The 19,809-nt window shown below is 40.5% G+C and overlaps 1 protein-coding gene across 3 annotated transcripts in view; it reads right to left on the minus strand.

Moving 5' to 3' along the window:
• PDE7A (phosphodiesterase 7A) overlaps positions 1-12,210 on the minus strand; it is a 78,265-nt gene extending 66,055 nt beyond the window's left edge. For all 3 annotated transcript variants that reach the window (XM_074551673.1, XM_074551665.1, XM_074551654.1), the window contains exon 1: positions 12,061-12,210. In XM_074551673.1, coding sequence (XP_074407774.1) covers positions 12,061-12,198 — 138 coding nt within the window. In that variant the 5' untranslated portion in view covers positions 12,199-12,210. The remainder of the gene's footprint in view (positions 1-12,060) is intronic.
• Positions 12,211-19,809: the final 7,599 nt, after the last annotated feature.

Here is a 19,809-nt window from a genome sequence, read left to right on the forward strand (position 1 = left end):
CTTACTGACAAGAGCCACTTCCTTCTGTTTCCCAAAGCACTGATCAGTGGAAGCCCTAAAGAGCAGAAACCTGCTTAAAACCTTTTAACATATTATTCTAACAAATAATCCTTTCACAATAGGTCCATCTTCTTTATTTCCCAAATATTTCCATTGGCACTTTTAGAGTGAAGTGAAGCACCAGGCCTCATAAAGACACCTAAAACTTTCATGGAAGGTTTTAGAGAGGCTGTATCTGGGCTTAAGCCACCATGTACAAACACAAAGAAAGCAATGCTGCAAAGCAGGCAGCAGAGGGAAGAGGATACAATGGGTGAAACAAATGTGGATCAATGTGTGCATTCAACAAAACCACATTGTTTTCACAACAATCTCATGCCGGGGTAATATTCTGCTATCATGCACGTCACACAATTATCTGATCTTCACCTTCTCCCAAGAGGAACAAACCCCAAAAGGCACTGGTTGCACATCTCTCATAATGACTTTTGTCAATCCTCAGTCTTTGCTCTCACAAATACTACAAAGGAGATTTCAGGCACAACCTTCTACAGCAGAGATGAAAAGTTACTAAGAGAGGACAGCCATGCACATCACCTTTTCCATCCTCAAGCTTTACTTCAGCTGCAGAGCCATCATCTGCTACTGATCCATTCTCTTGTCAAATGCCAGCATGCATGACATAGAAGCCAATACATTTACTGCTGCAGCTTCTTCTCCTCTATCACATTCTCCTCTATCACAATCCAGCAAAGGTATCAGGCAGTATGGCCTACTTTATCTCCTGTATGTTGACAGTTCCCAGGAATGTTCTCCTGGTGCTACTCTGGGCAGACTCTGGGCATGTGCCATCCCAACTTGCTCAAGGCACTGCTCCTAGGCCAGGGGTTGAGTTCCCCACAGGCCTCTAATGAACCCACACACAAATACCTCCACAGGACTGAATGCACTTCAGGACACAATTCAAAATAATTCTGCCAATCAACATAATCAGCATACTGTGATCTCTACTGAATTCAGCAGAAATGGATGGCTGAACAACTGTGCACACATGTGCACAGTCAATCCAGATTTGTTTGATTTGGCAACTCAGTAACATAAAGAACAGCTATTATGGTATGACTGTCCTTGGCCTAAGACATGCTTCAGGGCAAGCTCTACAAAGCTTGAAGGAGATATCTAACAACATGCAACCTGGAACCAGGAAAACCAAAAGGACTAAGAAGAAGAATCCCAACATCATCCTGACACACTCCCAACTGTACAACAAACGTGTCATTCTGACCAAAAGCTTCTAAAACTTCACTATAACTGATAAAGGCTAGCAATCTAGTAAGTAAAATTTCTTACTTAAAAGATCAAAAAGATCAACTGAGAGCAACAAATATCACCAAAATTGTTATCTTGCAGATATAATTTTGTCTCGTGACTTGATGGAGACAGGACAACATGGAAGCAAATGCTACAATGAATACTGTTTTTTACACTTTTCTGAACCTACACAGCACCCACCATATCCTTATTCAGTTACATTTTCATATATATCAATATATTTATTTTCATATGTATATATTTATATATATACACACTCACTCCCACATACAAACACACACTAGCAAGCCTTTTAAGTATGCTAAACAATTCTCCAAAGACAAATGACAGGATTGAGCCTCATGTTCTCACACACTTAATTTATAAACTCTAGCAACCATAGACACTTTTCATTAAAAATATGCAGAGAGGAAAGACATTTCCAGTTTCACAGGAAAACAACCTTTCATTTATACATTATTTATAAATCACTGCTCATACAGACAAGAAAACCAAAATTGTTCATAATTTGAAGTCAAACAACCCAAATTTTGAAATTGGATGTTTTACAGGTAAAAAAACCAACTCCACAAATTATTTTGACTTAATGTACTTAATCAAGTACAATCAATTTGTTCAAAAGTTATCAACAGTTCTTTTAAAGTGTTCAAACAAGCCAAGTCTAATACCTGAAACACACAGAACCATGGACTCACCTAATAAAGATGAAATTACAGATTTTGAAGCCATGTGAATAATAATATATAAAAGACACAGAGTGCACAACGCATCTTCGGAAACACTAAATACCTGAATACCGTGCATTACTTAATTTGAACAGCACCAAGGAATTAATCAGCCGACTCTTGTTTGCCAAGAAAGTGAAACAATTCCACACAGTTCAGCTGTTCTGGACATTCCTCCAACTGCAATGGAAACAACTTGAGTCAGGGTTGCCACACACTCTGGGTGGCCTCTGCCCGCAAAACCCTGCTCCTTCCCCTGCGCCAACACTCCTCAGATCCTGCAAGAAAACCAGGGAGAGACAAATGAGCAGAAAATTACTGCTACAAAAATTAAAGGGCTTTCTGCTGCTGCAGCTCAGCAAACCCGCTTTCCACAGGGTCAGAGGAGTGCAACTGTCAGCACTAGAGCAGGAGTAAAGATAGGCAGCTAAAAGCAATTACTGTGCAAGCAATACTGCCTCTACATTTAACACCAAAAGCACCTTGGAACTATGACTGCAGACATTAAATAAAACTCATACCTGAAAAAGAATTTCCATTTAAAATAATATTAGTAATAAAAACTATGGCTCCTGTCAACAATAATCATCAACCACAAAGCCTCTCCAAGCACCAAGCGCAGCATTACTACATGTCAAGGCAGAATTAAAAAACTGCCCTTCTCTTTCTCATGACACATTAAACACAAAAATCATTGTACTTAACGTTTACAATCTTAATTTCAGGAGTGTTAGAAACAAAAACCTTCTGCAACATTTATTATTACACTGAGAAATGAGCTCAAGATGCATTTTCTAGCCTTACTGACCTTTCTCTTCTCCCACCTTAACCAGACCCTTTGTCACCCACGCACAGCATAAGAGAAAAATTTGATCTCCTGACTCACAAATTGCTTCCAAAACAATCAAATTTTTCAGCATATAGCTTCTTTCCCATGTTCTCATATAAATGCAACAATATTAAGAATGATGAGAAATGTCTTAAACTTCATTAGTCTTAATTGTCTTTTCTATTTATTCAGCCAATCATGAATAATTGCTCCTTGTCTAATCCTCTCAAATCATCTTTCCTAAAAAGCTCATGAAAACGGATTAGCATCGTAGTGCACAGCTGATTATTTCACTTACAGTCTATTGTATCAAAAGGTGATAGGTGAAGAATTTTAACCAGAGGCCTTTAATTAAAACAAACAAACAAAAAAATCCCTTCAGGCCTGAACTTAAGATGGAAGGACATAGCAAAAATAACATCACAATATCACAAGGAAAAGAAAAATCACAAGGTAACCATAGCTTCAACCATTCAACACCCTTATGGAGATGAAGCCCTTCTCCTCCTTCAAAGAACCTGAAAGTCAATACAGATCACAAAGTACAAGCCCAACACAAAACTTCAGGAATTTAGTACCTGCAATTTGCTAGGTTTGATTTCTAGTCTTCACTTATGGTAGGTTGCAAAACTCCTGCAATAATCTCAAGTGACAAAGATATAAGCAGAAGGACTAGATGCAAAGGACAACCATTATCCTTTTTGAAAGAAAAGGAAAAAATATTGAGGGGACAACAATTTTTTTAGCATTTGGGACATTATGAGCTTCTCAAGGTTAAAAATTCAAGATTATTTTTTGGTTTTAATTCAGGCAATAAAGCTTTACCATTTTGTCTACCAATTTGTGAGCTAAACACTGTTTTATCTGGACAAAAATATAATCAGTTTATTTTTGTCCAAATGAAAAGAAGTTAGGACAAGCTTATTAAATATATTGTTTAAATTAAGTGTAAAGTGCAGAAATTCCTATTATTGCCATATTAAAAGAAATGTAGCTCAGACTTCACAACAGAAGAAACAGAACACTGGCAGAACTCCATTACAAATGTACAGTCTAAATCTCATAATAAACAATGCCATCAAAAAGCCTGACCTTTACCATCCCTATACAGACATTATTTAGCAGTTTCACACTATGTTTGCAGCTATAAAAAACTACCGATATTTTTTTTTTCTCAAAACCTGAAAAAGCTCAATTATTGCAGCTGAAGTCTAAAATTCAACACATAATAATCAAGGAAATTTTAAGCACTACAGGCTTTTTGAAAACTGGTTACAGGACTTTACCATTGCAAAAGAGAAGACAAGGCACTACTGATAAGACACACACCCCTGTCTCACACACACATATTTCAAGAGATTACTGTGGCACATGAACTTTACTGGAAAGTTTAAGAAAATGGAAGTGCAAGTTCATGCCTGACTAAACATGAAACCTCCTCCTGTGCATGTGATCAACTGCAGCATCAATATCTGGGGGTGCATTAGTTACAAACACAAAGCAAGAAGCAACACCGGCCAGTGCCGCTCCTGCCATGACAGCTATGGTTCCTCCACTACCAGAGTATTCTATTCAAAGCAGGTTTTGTCAGAGTGTTAACTTTTTCTGATCTAGATATAACTGAGTCCCTAGGAAAGTAAGTTGCTTGCCATCATCCCAACACCACAAGTACCTCCATTCTTAAGACAACTAAGAGCCATCACATCAGACAGAAATTCCACACAGTTTCTAAATCCTTTCTGTTCCAAGGCTGATCCACCTACTGAAGTCTAAGTTCCCATTGTGATTTTTCCTTCACAGCCTTGGAATAAGTTTCTTAAATTTTCCTTTGATTTTCTTTACCCTGTGGGATAGAACTGACCCCTGGCCTAAAGGGGGCAACAGGCTGTATTTCACATGTATTAAATATCCAGTGTTATTAGTCAGAGTAGACGCCAGCTATATCCGTCATGGGGGGAGAAACAGGAAAAAATCCCTGTGACTGGTAAAGGAAACAGTGTCTGTCTTTCCACATATCTCATCTGGCAGAGAGGAGAGGAAGAAATAGTCAAATATTCTACTAATACAGACCTTTCTTCAGACTCTCATTGCTGCATACTCCTTCTGATGCTCACACAGGCAGAGGAGGAAGGCCTGCTGCAAACCTTGGCTCCTTCACAACTTCAGCTACAAGCTGAGAAAAGAATTCACCCTCTACCTTGTGATAAAAAGCAGACTCCAGGAATCTCTAATTATAATTATTGTGGGAGTGTGGTCAGGAAGATAATAAATCAGATTGCCATATCAAAGGTGTACAAAGAGGGGGGAAGTGGGAGGAAAACAGGAGTCAGGCTGCTGTAACAGAAGTAAAAAATTCTCAGGGTATGGAAGGGAGGAGGGCAGGGAAGGCAAGATAACAGCCACAAATCTACTTTCAACTAGAGAGAAAACAAAATATTTGGCTACAAATTCCTTACAATACAGCCAGGATGCAAACATACAAATAAACAACACTCCAACTAACCCCTAAATCTAGTTTCCCATAACTGCATTTTTATAAGAAGACATTTTTTCTTTGGCAGGCTGCCTTGCTGGATTACACAGGGTGGTTATTTACACTGCAGTTACTTGTTAATGACATAATCAGAACAAACTGAAGAAAAATTCAAATCCGATGAAACCTGAACTCCTTCAAGGTTTCCAGTGAGGATTTTGTGCATAACTCTGAACAAGAACTTGAGAAGTCTGTGTTCAATTCCTGGTCCCAGACACACACTTCTTGTGAGACCCTACATGCATGTGCATGCCCACACCATGTATTTGTGCTTGCTTATTGAAAAGACTTTTTTCAAGCAGAATTGAACATTTCATTCAGCTGTGAATGCACAGAAATTATGATTTACACTAAATGCTTTATGTAATATGACCACCAAGATTAAGGTTCCAATTTTTAGCCTGTCCATCTTCATGCCCTCATTTACAAAGAAAAGACATTCCAACAGAACACACTACATTCCTTCAATCATAAGATACATGAATCTGCACCTTAGACACACAGCTGTATAAATTCACATGAGGAAAATACTGACATGTGTTAACAAATATTTACATAGTAAAGGACAACCAAGCTACTCTGGTTCCACATTTCTGGGAGAAAAAAAAAATAAAAAAAGGCAAACCATCAAACTAACTTGAGATGTCAAATTACTCATTATTCCCATGCAGGTGCAGTGAACAAAAGTAAATACAACAGGTTCACTCCAATCCAAAAGGTGTTTCATATATATGAGCCATAACCTAGCACGACTTGGAAATGCAGTCATGAATCTGAGATCTCCAATGCAAGAAAATTACTGAGTTAGGGTAGAAATCTACAATTTCAGCAGAAAACCAGTGAAAAGTTGCAGATACCAAGTGATGAGGGAAACACAAGAAAACAAGGTCAATGGTCATTGACATGATAGAGAACTGTTCTAACAAACCACCAGCATTTCTTCCCACTGTAGGCTTTTCAAAAATAGAAGAATCAAAGAAATAAATATTCATAATGCAGATGTGTCCTCAGCATTGTTTTTCATGCTCCAAAACTGTAGAATAGACATGTCTGAAAAATTACATTATTTTATGATATGTTATTAACTCAAAACTAAGCTTATTGACTCAGAATTAACTGAGTTTGGACACTGTTGCTTTTCTCATCCAACCTAGAAAAACACACTTACCTAGCAAATAGGGAATTTTTCAGGAAAGCTGTTGAAACAGACATCCCACAGAAAACACTCTGAAATCCAACAACCTGTACTTGCCTGCAATTACTATATAATTAGTTCATATAGAATATTGAATATTCATATACTAATGCTGACTTCTTGTAAAATTGTTTTATGGTTAAAATTCGGTATTTCTCAACTTGAGCACATAGCTATAATCTCTCTTTTCAAATCAATTTCTCTTTAAAGATAGCATCTAAAAATTGAGGTTCATACAAAGCACAAACATACTATTACACAATCTGGACAAAGGAGAATTGACTTCTGGTGAGTTAAGACAATCTAATTAATGGGGACTTTAAACTATTATTCTGTTTAGATCTTACATAGACAATTATAGGCCATGAAAGAAGCTGCTATGACCTTTTTGCTGAATGAAGTACCAATGTTGCTTTACACTAGAACATATGAAAAAGTTAATTGGTCATAAAACTCAGGGCATTTTAGAAATGAACTGCCACATAAAATTACTGTAGTGTATGAAAGCCTCACTCACAAGCTGAACTTGTCTGTGCTGTGTGTAGAGTCAGCATCAGTCTCTCCCTCTCATATGAATAGATGCAATCTCAGCAACCAGACACAATAAATACAAGATGAAGGGAATGGCAAGCAGAGCAGCAACACAGAATTAATTCCAGAGGCTAGGAATCACAATGTGAAAATTATTTCATTATTTTAACTCATTAATTATTCATGCAGTAGAGATACGGGAAATGGCAGGCAAAATCTAATGAAAGAGCCAGCAATTGAGAAGCACTGATGAAGAGGATTAGAAAGGTATAGAAAATGTTATAAAAAAGTTATGAAAAATGGTGGGTGAGAAAAGAAAGGGGCTTAGGGCAAGGTTTCACACTCAGTAGTAGGGCCAATGTAAGGCATTCCCTCTGCTGCTCTACTGCTCACTACTCCTAGTCTAGCATTGTGGTGTGCTGCTTCCACCTCACTAACAGTCACAATCATTTAGGAAACTGTACTATGAGTCAGCCATGGCTGAAAAATAACCTGATCAAAAAAAAAGAAAAAAAAAGGAAAAAATATAAGTTGATACAACTAAGAGGAAGATGCAGGAGTAGAAATGAGCAGCTGCAATGGAAAAATAGGTCATGCCAACACTTCTCTCAGCAAAAAGGTGCAACCATAGGATTAAAGACCAGTGTCTATGTCCAGGCCATATAAATACTCCTCTCAACTGCATCTTTTAACTTACCGTGCAACGTGCAGAGCAAAACACATTTGGATCACATCAGGTGACAGCGACAAGAAGAAGGTGACAGTGACACAGAAAAAGGTGGTCTAAGCACTTTGCTAATGCTGGGAAAGTGGAAGGATACACTTTTCACTGAAGAATCAACCAAAGCAGTACATTTCTAGCTGCTCTTAGTGACTTTTCCCCCCACTTCATTCCATAGGATTCCATATGTGTGATGTACAATCTGTTGTTCAGGTATGAGAGTCACTGAGTCTGACACTGCACTGCTCACGTGCATGAAATGGAGATGCAAAGGAGAAGGGCCATGAACTGGGCTACTGAACACCAGGCTGCAGGCCATGGTACTGCCTGGTGCACAGCAGCACTTGGCACTTCGGGTGCAGAGGGCGCCTACATTTCTGAGATTCAAATGGAGTCTTCTGTTGTTTGCTCCATTCCCTCTTCATGCAATTTCATCATCAGGACGTATCTTTCTTTGTCATCATCAATTTCAATCATTTAAAAACAGAAAGCCTAAAGCTAGGTCTTTACCGCTATTCAGACACTGCTACTAGATACCATTGATGCCATTTTTGGAGGAACTAAAGAGACTGCAGAACCAGTTACAAAGTAGAGAGATGGGAATGAGTCAAAAATAGCAGGTTAGGCCAAAGTTTTCTTACTCATTTATGATATGTTTATGTCAATTCAACATGGGGTGAGGGGGAGTGCAATGCAGGGCAATCTACAAGTAGCTTGCAGCTACATTTGTAAAGTGGTTTTCATTATAAATTCCTTTTCATAAAAACAAAGACTAAGAATTTTCACACTAAGTACAATTCTAGAAACTTTTTAACTTCTATTAACAACCCAAGTTAAAAACTAGATGAGGCAATAAATCAAAAATTGTTCTCTGAAAGCTCAGCTTTAATTTGAAAAACATAATTTTGTGATATATGGAATGAACACCCAGAATGTATGATCCAAGGTACTAGTTAACATCCACCTGATCTCATAGTGAACCTAAATTCAAATCTCATCAATGTGAAACATCCTGATAATTTCAACACTCACACATTCAAATGCCCTCAAAACCAGCTTTTAACAATAGCACTTAAAATTATTTCATATTTAAAGATGATTATTAACTGAAACATTTGTATATACCCATACAACAGCAGCTTTTCACCTGACTGGAACAATAAACAATATTAAACAATAAATATCACAAATAACCTCCAGATGTTACCTTTATTATTTTTATTGTAAAGACTTTGAAATTGACAAAAATTAAGACTACAGGGAAATCATTAATGCATAAAAGAAAACTACAAGGAAAAATGAATAAGCCTTTCTCTGTATTTATTGCATACAGTAAAAGGTGCAAATCACCACAACTAAGACTTCCAGTATTAAGAAAGAATTGTTTTATGACAAGAAGTGTTAAGCACTATTAAGAACAGTTGACTAGTGAGATTGAGTAATTTCTAATATTTAAAGCTTTTATGACTTTCAAAAGTCTAGTGGTGCCATCTTTTCCTTTAAATCAGTTCTGAAAAACTTCAATAAGCCTCTTTTATTCAAAGGGATGGCAGGAAGCTGCCAAATTTCCTGCTTGTGTTAGTTTTGTGCTGTTTTAGTGAACTGAATGAGCAAACACCTGACAAGCATCAGAGATGGCATAGAGGAAGCAGTAATTACACGTGCCCAATGTCAGGGCTTTTAACCTTCAGCAATAATGAGTTATGTCAACTCACTGCATCCCATAAGACTATATCTTAAAAAATAGATTAAGCAAACAGATTAGACAAACATCTGCCAATAATGCTGCAAGTACAATTTATCCTTCCTAGGACTGAGAGGAGTAAACCAGAATCCTCGAGGTCATTTCCAGCACCACTTTATTTAAGCTTTAAAAAAATAACATGTTTTGAATTTTGAAAACATTTTGAATCCATACAAAGAAACTTCAGCAAAACTGAAATTCTACTTAATAAATTAAGAGATAAATATTTGCCTGCTTAGGACTGTCCAATTAAATGCTATGTCTAATGTAGTGTGCATTAATCTCATATATGTTTCCTATATAAAATACCTTCTTGCTGGAAGGATAAGCCTAAAACATCTTATGACTCAATTATGTCAAGTCATTTTTAATCTGTAAGTGGGAATGTAATTTTCAAGGCCTTACATTTTCCCAGAAAATCTGCTAAATGCCTCTTAGTTGTAAAATGCTGGCTGTACATACCAGCTCCTTGGGTACATATCTCCAGCGTTACTCCTTTTGCTCAAAGCTAGCTGGAGCAGAAGACTGAAAATGACAAAGTGCTAAGGGTTCAGTGCTCTTTAGACAGAAGTGAAACTGGAATGTCTAACAAAAGACTTGTAAGGTGAAGCTACATTCACAAGTTACACAGAATCACGAATCTCACTGGGGATGCTTCTTAGTCCATCATTTACACCAGCCCGTGATTGTAGGTCTGGCAGACCTATTCACATCCTATTGTTCGCAGGAGACTTCAAGGAAAGAGGAAAAAGGTAAAAGCTAATCAGATGTCAGATAACAGCAAAGGCTTCCTCACTTAAATATCCTAATTCCTTATTATTACTGCATAAACTTGGTCACTTGTTGGTTTATGCAGACAAAATACTACCTGGTTAAGCACACATAGTTTCTCTTTTCACAGGTTTTTCAAGTACCTCTTCTTTGAGCGGCATACTAGCCAGAAAATAGGGAATCCATTGAGAAGCTTGAAAGTTAACGAAAAAGCACTTTAAATGTCAATACCAGATGTAATTTGGTAAGCTTGTGTACACTTCATGCATCACCTGTTCTGGAGACCATACAAAGAGAAATACAATGTATCACCTTGACCATTTTGCCCATTCCTTTTCAGAAAACCACGAATGCCTCAAACAAGGGAGACTCTTATCTCCACAGAACGAAATGTTGGACCTTCAAGAGGACTTTTATATATATGGAAAAGCCACCATCACAAAGTACAGCTCAGAACAAGCAGTACAAATGGAAAAGATCTTAATCTGGTTGCTATAAAATTAAATTTGCCATAAAAATTAATTTTGCCATGGAAAATTAATTTGCCATAAAACCAAAGTTTTTTGGCAATTATTACATGTATATCAGGGAAGGAAGTATTGCCAACATATGTTCATCTTCATCTGCCTGCTAATAATTGTTTCCACATGCATTCAAGTTCCTGGTCATTAACACAGTATTTTGTTGATTTTTCCTGTCCAAACATACATGTGCCTAATGCTCACACACACACAGAGCTCCACTGCTACGGAACAGGGGAAGAAGCCAAAAGCGACTGGCAGCCCTGTACTTTCTACTAAGACGTATGTGTAGCACAGCAAGTCATGGAAAAAAAAAGTAGAATAACTTAATAAGATACACCAAAAACGTACAGAACAAAAAATTACCATTACACATGCAAAGACAACATCTTTGTAAGGACAACATACTCCACAGCTGAAACAGACCTTTCAATCTCGACATAGGAAATCCCTCGAAGCCAAAACGGGCTGACTCCACTAAAACATATGCTTTCCACCATAATTCCAGATTTTCTCCAGAGACTTCCGCCAGAATATAATTTTATCACTGGGTGCTGGGAAACCATACTAACGCACATCCAGAAATTTAGGGCAGTGTTCACAAGAAAAACCTGCCTTTTGTCTTGAGAGTTATAATGACCCTTTTCACACTATTTCCAGCACAATCAGATGAAACAAAATACAGTACAGTTCACATTGTGACTGATGTAATACGGGCTGGGAGCAATACCGTGGAAACGAAAAAGCCAAGGATCTTTGTCTTCTTCTAGACAAATTGCCAAGCCTCAATACTTGGAGAGAGAAAAAGCAGAGCATCCCAAATAAAACACTGCAGTGCATGTTCACCATTTCAGTAAAGTCGCTGCAGCTTTTGGCAACCCCACAGGAAATTTGGACCCTTCAAAGAAAGCCCAAGCTAATAAAAGAGCTAAAAAACAGTCCTAGCTTAAAAATTACAGGATAAAAAAAAAAATAACGCACTGGCTGTAGAAATAAAAATAAACCCCACGGAACTCAACGTCCGCATCGCAAGTGATGCTAAATAAATAACCTCGGCAATAACCAGTCATAAAAATATTAAATACTGTATTTTCTCGCCACCGCGCCGGTATTGAGGGGCAGGCGGGCAAGGGCGGCGGGCCCAGCGGCAGTGCCTACCTGCGAGAGCTGCCGGGGGTTGGGGCAGCCGAAGAGAGCGGAGCTGGAGCTGAAGCTGATGGCCCCTCTGCGGCTGAGGACGTGCTGCGGCACCGGCCTGTCCAGCGGCAGCACGGGCAGCTGGTAACATACTTCCATTGACGAAGCCTCGGTGCGCCGGCCCGCCGCGGGGCAGCGGCCTCGCCCGCCGCACCTGCCCGCGCAGGGCTCGCCGCAGCGGGGAAAGACGGGCGGCGAAGCCCCGCGGGGGCCCGGCGCCTCCTCGCCGCCCCCGCGCCCCCCGAGGGGCCGGGCCGGGCCGCGCCGGGCCCCGCGCCTTTGTGCTCCGCCGCCGCCAAAGCCCGGCGGGAGCCGCCGGCGGGAGCGAGGGGGAGGCGGCGGAGCGGGACGGCTCTGTCAGCGCCCGGGGCGGCGAGTCCCGGCCCGCAGCCCACGGCCGCCGCCGCTCCCTCCCTCAGGCGCGCTGCCGCCGGCGGGAGCCGCTGTCAGCCCCGCTGCCCGGCGCCGCGCATGGAGGGCCGGGGGCCGCGCTGGGGGAGACACGCGCCGCGCTCGCCCCTATTGTCCGGCACAGCCGGGAGCGGGAGGAGGAGGAGGAGGCGCCGCTCTGCCGAGGGGAAGGGGCCGGGCCGCCAGAGAGGGGACCCGGGGAGGAGGGGGAGGAGGAGGAGGAGAACGGAGAGAAGGAGGAGGAGGAGGAGGAGGAGGAGGAGGAGGAGGAGGGATGGCGCCTCCGCCCCGCCCGCGCGCGCGCGACGGCCCGGCTGGAGCAGCAGGCACGAGCCCGGCGGACCGTGCGTGGGTCGCGCGGCTGGCGACACGCGCAGAGCGGCGTCATAACGTCACCGCTGCCCACACTCTCCCCGTCCGCGCGCACCAGGCAGGGGCGGCTCGGCGGGCCCCGGGAGCCGCGCGCATGCGCCCTGCCCCCTCCCCCTCGCGCCTTCGCAGGGGCGGGGGGCGGCACCGCCCTCCTTCCCTCCCTCCCTCTGCTCCTCTTGGAGCCGCGGAGCCACGGAACGGATCGGCTCGGGAGAGGCCTGAGGGGCATCGAGTCCAACCTGTGACCGAGTACCACCGTGACAACCAGACCATGGCACTGAGTGCCACGTCCAGTCTCTCCTTAAACAGTTCCCAGGACGGTGACTTAGCCGCCTCCCTGGGCAGCTCATGCCAGTATCTAGTCACCCTTTCTGTGAAGACATTCTTCCTAATGGCCAACCTGAACCTTCTATGGTGCAGCTTAAGACTGTGTCCTCTCATCCTGTCGCTGGTTGTCTGAAAGAAGAAACCGACCCCCATCTGGCTACAACCTCATTTGAGGCAGCTGTTGAGAGCTGTAATGTCACCCCTGAGCCTCCTTCCCTCCCAGGGGCCTAAACACCCCCAGCTCCATCAGCTGCTCCTGCTAAGATTCGTGCTCCAGACCCTTGAGCCACTCCATTTCCCCTCTCTGGACTTGCTCCAGCACCCCAATATCTTCCTGAATTGAGGGGTGCAAAACTGGGCACAGTACCCGAGGTGCAGCACAGCTTGGGTGAGACCCAAGGGCTCCTGGAACCCCAGGGCCAGAACAGTGGCAAGTGGGGGTTTGATTCCGTGACCCCGTGTCATAACATGTCATCCCCAAGAGAATGGGAGAAGGTTTGTCAGGAGAGGTTTAGGTCACATATTGGGGAAAGGTTTTTCACCCAAAGGGTGCTTGGGCACTGGAACAGGCTCCCCAGGGAAGAAGGGGTCACAGTGGTCACAGGCTGGCCGCTCAAGAAGTGTTCCAACAATGCTCTCACCACGTGGTGACTCTTGCGGATGGTCCTGCTGTGCAGTGACAGGAGCTGGACTGTGATGATCCCTTCCAGCTCAGGATGTTCTGTGTCCATCAGCCCTCAGTTCCCCATTCCCCATCCCACAGGCTGTGCCCAGACACTGGGGAGCAGCACTCAGGGGGCTGTGGTGTCACCAGGGCCAGATCTGGATTCTGTGGCTGCTCCTTCAGGAGGCTGAGCACCGGTCAGTGCAGCCTGGCCTTGAACAGCTGCTTGAAAATCAAACGTGGAAAGATAGGTTTGATTCAAAATGCATCATCCATCAAATGCAATACACTGGGGAGCTTGTATTTCATTTGAACCCTTGTGGTTAATTTTTAGAGTGGGGAGAGGTGGGATTTTTTGCAAGAAGAAGAGGTAAAACCATGCAATTTTTGTTGACATAAAAAATAAGGTTCCTGCAAACAACACAATTCCAAGAATTGCACTTTAAGGGAGAAAAGGAATAATCCATGACATGATCTACTAGTCCATAGCTATGTACATCATATTAGCTGGGACACCTAGAAATAAACTTTGCTTTATTTTTTTTCTTTTAGGACTAAGCCTCCCTTTGTCTCTCTGTAACTGCTTTTTTTTTTCCCCTATCCTTTCATCTCTTTTATTTCTCCATCATAAAAAAAATCCTAAATATAGCGTGATAGGTAAGGGAACGTTTCTGTTCTTTGAATAATATATGAAGTGCCTGTACCCACTTAAAAATCAGATTTTGCAAAATGATTCATATGATTTAATTTTGCATAATACATTGTTCTTCTCAGTGCTTGCTTACTGGCAGAAAGGTTTAGATTTCACATGATAGTGGTTATTTATAGGCAATGACACAGCTTTGAAGGAACCCATTTGGAAAGAATAGGTGGTTTGTATGGAGGATTTTCATCTGTTTGAACTAGTTCTAGAAGCAAGTAGTTTTATACATGTGGACTGATGGCCATTTCACCTTGAGCTGTGAAGTTTACAAATGCACCTCATTCTTTTGCAGAGCTGTAATCCCACTTTGTCTCATGGATAACCAGAAGAACATATGGACACATGAGGAGGACATGGATCAACTGCCGTGTCTTAAGAGCTTTTTTCAACTGCTTTTCCCTTTCTAAAAAAAAAAAAAAAATAAAAATCTCACAAGCATTCTCAATGTTTTATAATGCGTGCATGCAATATTTCAAGATACAATAAGCACATAGTAGTTCAAAGTAAAATAACATACTCACCTTTTTTTTTTCCCAGTAATTAAGATATGTCAGGTTTTCTTCTGCATTCTTTGATAGTTTACTCGTATTTGGCCTGCTTACATTAAATCAGCAGTGCATTCGAGTTACTGATAGGACTCCACCAGCTTCACTGGTGTCAGGATTTCCCTCTCCTAATAAGTTTTCAAAATTACTTTTTGTTCTTTTCTACTGATAAAGAATTTGTTTTCTGTATACTCAGGTAGGATGGATTTTTATTCTAGTCAATCTGAAATTCAATTCATCAAAAATATGCCATGTTTTTTGGGGGAAAAAAAAGGTATATTCTTACCTTCACAATATAAGTAGTGTAAATTGCAATCCTGTATGGTCAAACTATAAGTGAAGATTATTGATAATGTGTTTTATGGTTCCTATCGGCTCTGCATACTTTCCATCTGACTATTTGAAATTAGTTCTTCAAGGACACTTTAATTTTCAGGCTGAGACAGTATATCCTTAAATAACATACCCAGTGTTGCCCCTCAGATTATCTTTGATCTCTAATTAATGTTACATAAATACCTTTAAGGAAACTGAAACACATTATTATGAAGTAAGCATAGATTTTCCAGGCAGTGACTGTTTCCATAAGTGAGATGTACTCAGTACACAAATTACTATTTTTTAATAAATACAGAAATTATTAATATTAGCCTGATGTTATTTCTTGAGAAAAACTCTTAGAGACTCATAGAATGGTTTGGGTTGGAAGGGACCCTAAATATCATCTAGTTCCAACCCCCAGTCTTACCTCAGGAGGACAGACAAAGCCTTAAAATTATGGGGTAAGTCACGTATTTTCAGCCTAAGTACATTTGTTGCAAAAAGAATTCATATTCTGTGACTTACATTCTGCCTATTCTGTTGTTGTCTTCACTTGCCACTCACTAAGATCTTGTAGAAGAAGAAAGAGGGTTTTATTGATTTTTGTCATAGAGGTTAAAAAACTCTAAAGTATTTCTTCAGAGTATTTTGTTTGAATTAAATTTCAACCATGGAGTTATTTGAGTACCATGGTGATGCATGTCTTAAATGCATCAAAGGATATTATGAGGTGCCATAGTTCAGCCATGTAAGCCCTGTGTCTTGTGGATTCTTTATCATGGCAGATACAGCTACTAATTGGAATATTCAAATCTAGGGAGCATTCATAATGTTTCAGTGTTTCTTTTCACATTTGCATTAATGTCTTCTACACATCATTATTATTTTCAGGATGCTGTCTAGCAAGGAAGAAGCATTACTGATGGCTGGATTTATCACAAAGAGCAGCACTTGTGAAACTGGGGAGAGGGAAGATCACAAAATCAGAGTTAGTTTAGTTTCCTGGTTACAGTAAAAAGAAGAAATCACACAGGTACTCCAGCAAGACATTCTGCAGGATTAACTGCACAGCACAGAGTGCCTGTGGGGCACACCCAGCTAATACTAGCAGAACTGAACAGTCTGAGCAGAAGAGGATGCTTTTCCCGTGCTCTCTGTACAAAATGGAAAACAAGCATCCTCAAAGGCATAATGTGCTTCTATTTTGAAAATATCCTGAGAACAGAGGAAATATTTATTTGTACAGGTACATGATCAAAACAAGCACAAGACGCTTTAGCTTTTATTCTTACCTGAAGAAGTTATGTACTCTAAAAATCAGGGTCATTCTCTAGACAAGTAAAAAGTCTTTGTTTGTTACATCCCCAGTAATGCATTTTTAGACATTGTTTTCATCATCTCTTTGGCATATGACCAGATAGTCCTTTTCTTCTACCCAGAGTTATTGTCTGAGTGAATACTGTATATTTCCATAGGAATTTCAGACATCTGGCAGCTCAGTTGAAATGTACTTCTCTCCCTATTCAGTGTGTCCCTTCCCTCTGCCTTGTCCTGGGTCTGCATTGGGCTCCTTTGAGTTGTTGGGCAATACAACATTCTTGTCTCCACTTTGGTTTGACATCCCCTGCACCCTGGATAATTTCTGCAGAACTTTGCATCATCCCCTCAGTGTGTTCATTCTTCCTGAGTGTGATAACTTGCACTTGTCTTCACCTGAGTGTACTGTGATTTCCTCAACCCATTTTTTTGGTTGGTCAAGATTGAATACTAGTCCTGTCCTTCAATATGCTGTCAGACTTTCCTGGCTCTCTGTCATCTGCAATTTTAATAAGCATGCTCTCAAAACAGCTCAGCAGTAAAAATTCCATGAATGAGTTAGTCTAAGACCTGGAAGAGATCTGAAGAATGGTATTCAGTATATCCTGTCAACTCATGCTAACTCCTCTGGGAATGTTTTACAGTCATTTTTTTCACCCGTATTGCAGTAGCTTTATCTTTTCTAGGGCCCAGGTTCATCATTCCTGACTTTAGAGGCTTAACTTGGAGAGTAGTTGCCTAAGGCTAATTTCACAGTCAATAATTAAGGGAAAGACAGCAGGCCTTCAAGTTGTTCTTTGAAGTCGTCTTTCTCTTTACTGAAAGGAAGGAACATGGCGTAACCTTTCTCCTAATTGAAGTGTGCTTCAGTGAGTGTCGGTGCAGGCAATCAGATGAAGTGGGATATGTGATGGTGTTTATGGCACTGTCAGGGTGGGCCGTGGCGAGGGACGGCGTCAGCGAGGACAAGCTAAGTCACGTGTGCTGTGTTCCCATTAGCTGCAGGTTTTGTCACTCTGCTGGAGAGGCAGATAAAGTTGGTTTGACTTGTCTGGGCAGACTGCTTGTTTGCTTTTGCTTCAGTTTCTGGTATTTTAAGTATTATATTGAAACCTGTTCAGAATATTTTCAATGTTTGTAATAACTTCAGTTTCACTAAGCTGACAGTGGCTAATAGATATGCACCAATTCTACGCCAAAACCAGCAAGCTGGAGGAGAAAGTTAAAGAGTGATCCCAGAGCATTTCAAGTTTTAATTCGCTTCCAGCCCCAAGAATCATCCTCTATGCTTAATTTAAGACTGGAGTTTTACTGACAAGTTATAGCCTCCAGGAACAGGTCTGACTGTGGAAACTGGCTAACAAAATTCAGTTCTAAACACAGCTACAGACTGTCAGAAATTTAATATGGGTTCAAAGCCAGCTTTTTCTAACTCCACTGAAGATATGACTGGTAATAATTCTTTCTAAATGCACTTCTAAAAAGCTTTTGTCGGAGAGTGCACAGCTTAACTGGTCTCAGCTAGTGGAGTTCTGATGATTGCGTTTACCTGGACAAAAATCCATAGACTACAGTTTAAATGACTAAGGGCGTTGGTGTCAGCCTAAGCCTGTGGAGAAAGCTTCTCTTTGTGTCATTTTTACATGAATAATAACAGCTGATGTGCAGAATATTTTTAATATCAGAGTGGGAGTATATGAGAACCCCAGGTGCAGTTTCCGAGGTGCAGCTTATAAGTTTAATGGTGTTATTAGAATCTGAAAATTCACAGCTTTTTATGTTGGTAATGGAGGTGGGTTTGGACCCCTATGAACAGATGTAGCAAATTAATTGCACATTCACCAGATGAATCACTTCTTAGCATGCCACTCAGTGTACAGTACCTGGCAGCCTCCATGATAAACTGTAGAGCATCAATCTCCCATTCTATCTTTAGAAAATCTAGTGATTTATTTTGTTTTGTTTGGTAGCTATTTTTTTATGTTTTATGCCTCAGTACCTCATTAAAACTGCACATCCTTCTAAATTTCTTTACATGAAGGTGTAATTTTCAACACAGTCTTTGCAAGGATTTTCTAAAGCAATTTTGACTTTTATTTTATAAAAAATTATCCATAATTATGGATTACAGTTAGGTTTGGATTTGAAAGTCATGTTTAAGGTCAAAAGATTCCTGATGTTACAGCTGATCCTTTACTGGCCTATTGATATATACTAAAGATGTTGTGTAATATTAAAACTGAGACTATCAAATGCTGACAGAAGTGAAATAATGAGCTAAAGTTGCTGCTTACCACCTAGGCTGAAGCAACAAAGTTTTTTTAATCTCATTGTGTTGTGTTGTTAAAAATCACAGGAAAGCACTTTGCTGTTTATAGGTCAAAAATTAGGCCTTTCTTGGGGTCCTGCCTTCTTCTAGGGCAGAAGGGGCTTTCCACTGAATTAATTCTGCAGAAAGTTCTGTAGTGAAATGAGCCCACAGGAGAAGCAGCTAATGCAATTCCTATTTAAAAAAATAAATAAATCAAGCATGAGCTTTAACTAGTCCTGGTTTTTATAGGACCAGTGCTGGCAGTAACACTAGAATTTCTTCAGACAAAGAACATTTTAATTTATGTCTGGTTGTATTAAAGATGAGCACACTCCCTTGTTGCAGAAGCTTATTTGTATGAAAATGTAGACTAGTTTCTTTTTTATATATGCTAAAATTAATGAAAAATTTTTAGCAACAAAAGGACACTTTAACAACAGTCTCTCTTTGGTGTATGAAGCAAATCAGAAATGAGAATTGGAGTGACTTGCAGCATTTGCACTTCTGAAAATTTGGATGACTACATACAGGAACCTACAGTCTTTCTCTTACACCTACATTCCTCTTGCATTTTGGCTTTTTTACTATTCAATTTTATTTTTATTGAAGGGCTATTGTGTGCAATTATTCCCTCACAAAAATGTTAAATTGAAATTAATATTAACTACTATTAGAATTAGCAATCTCATTCAGAAGATCACATTAGTAGTAAAACTGGATACTAATTAGTATTCAAATA

This window comes from Zonotrichia albicollis, chromosome 1 (genome assembly GCF_047830755.1).
Source record: "Zonotrichia albicollis isolate bZonAlb1 chromosome 1, bZonAlb1.hap1, whole genome shotgun sequence".
Classification (NCBI taxonomy): domain Eukaryota; kingdom Metazoa; phylum Chordata; class Aves; order Passeriformes; family Passerellidae; genus Zonotrichia; species Zonotrichia albicollis.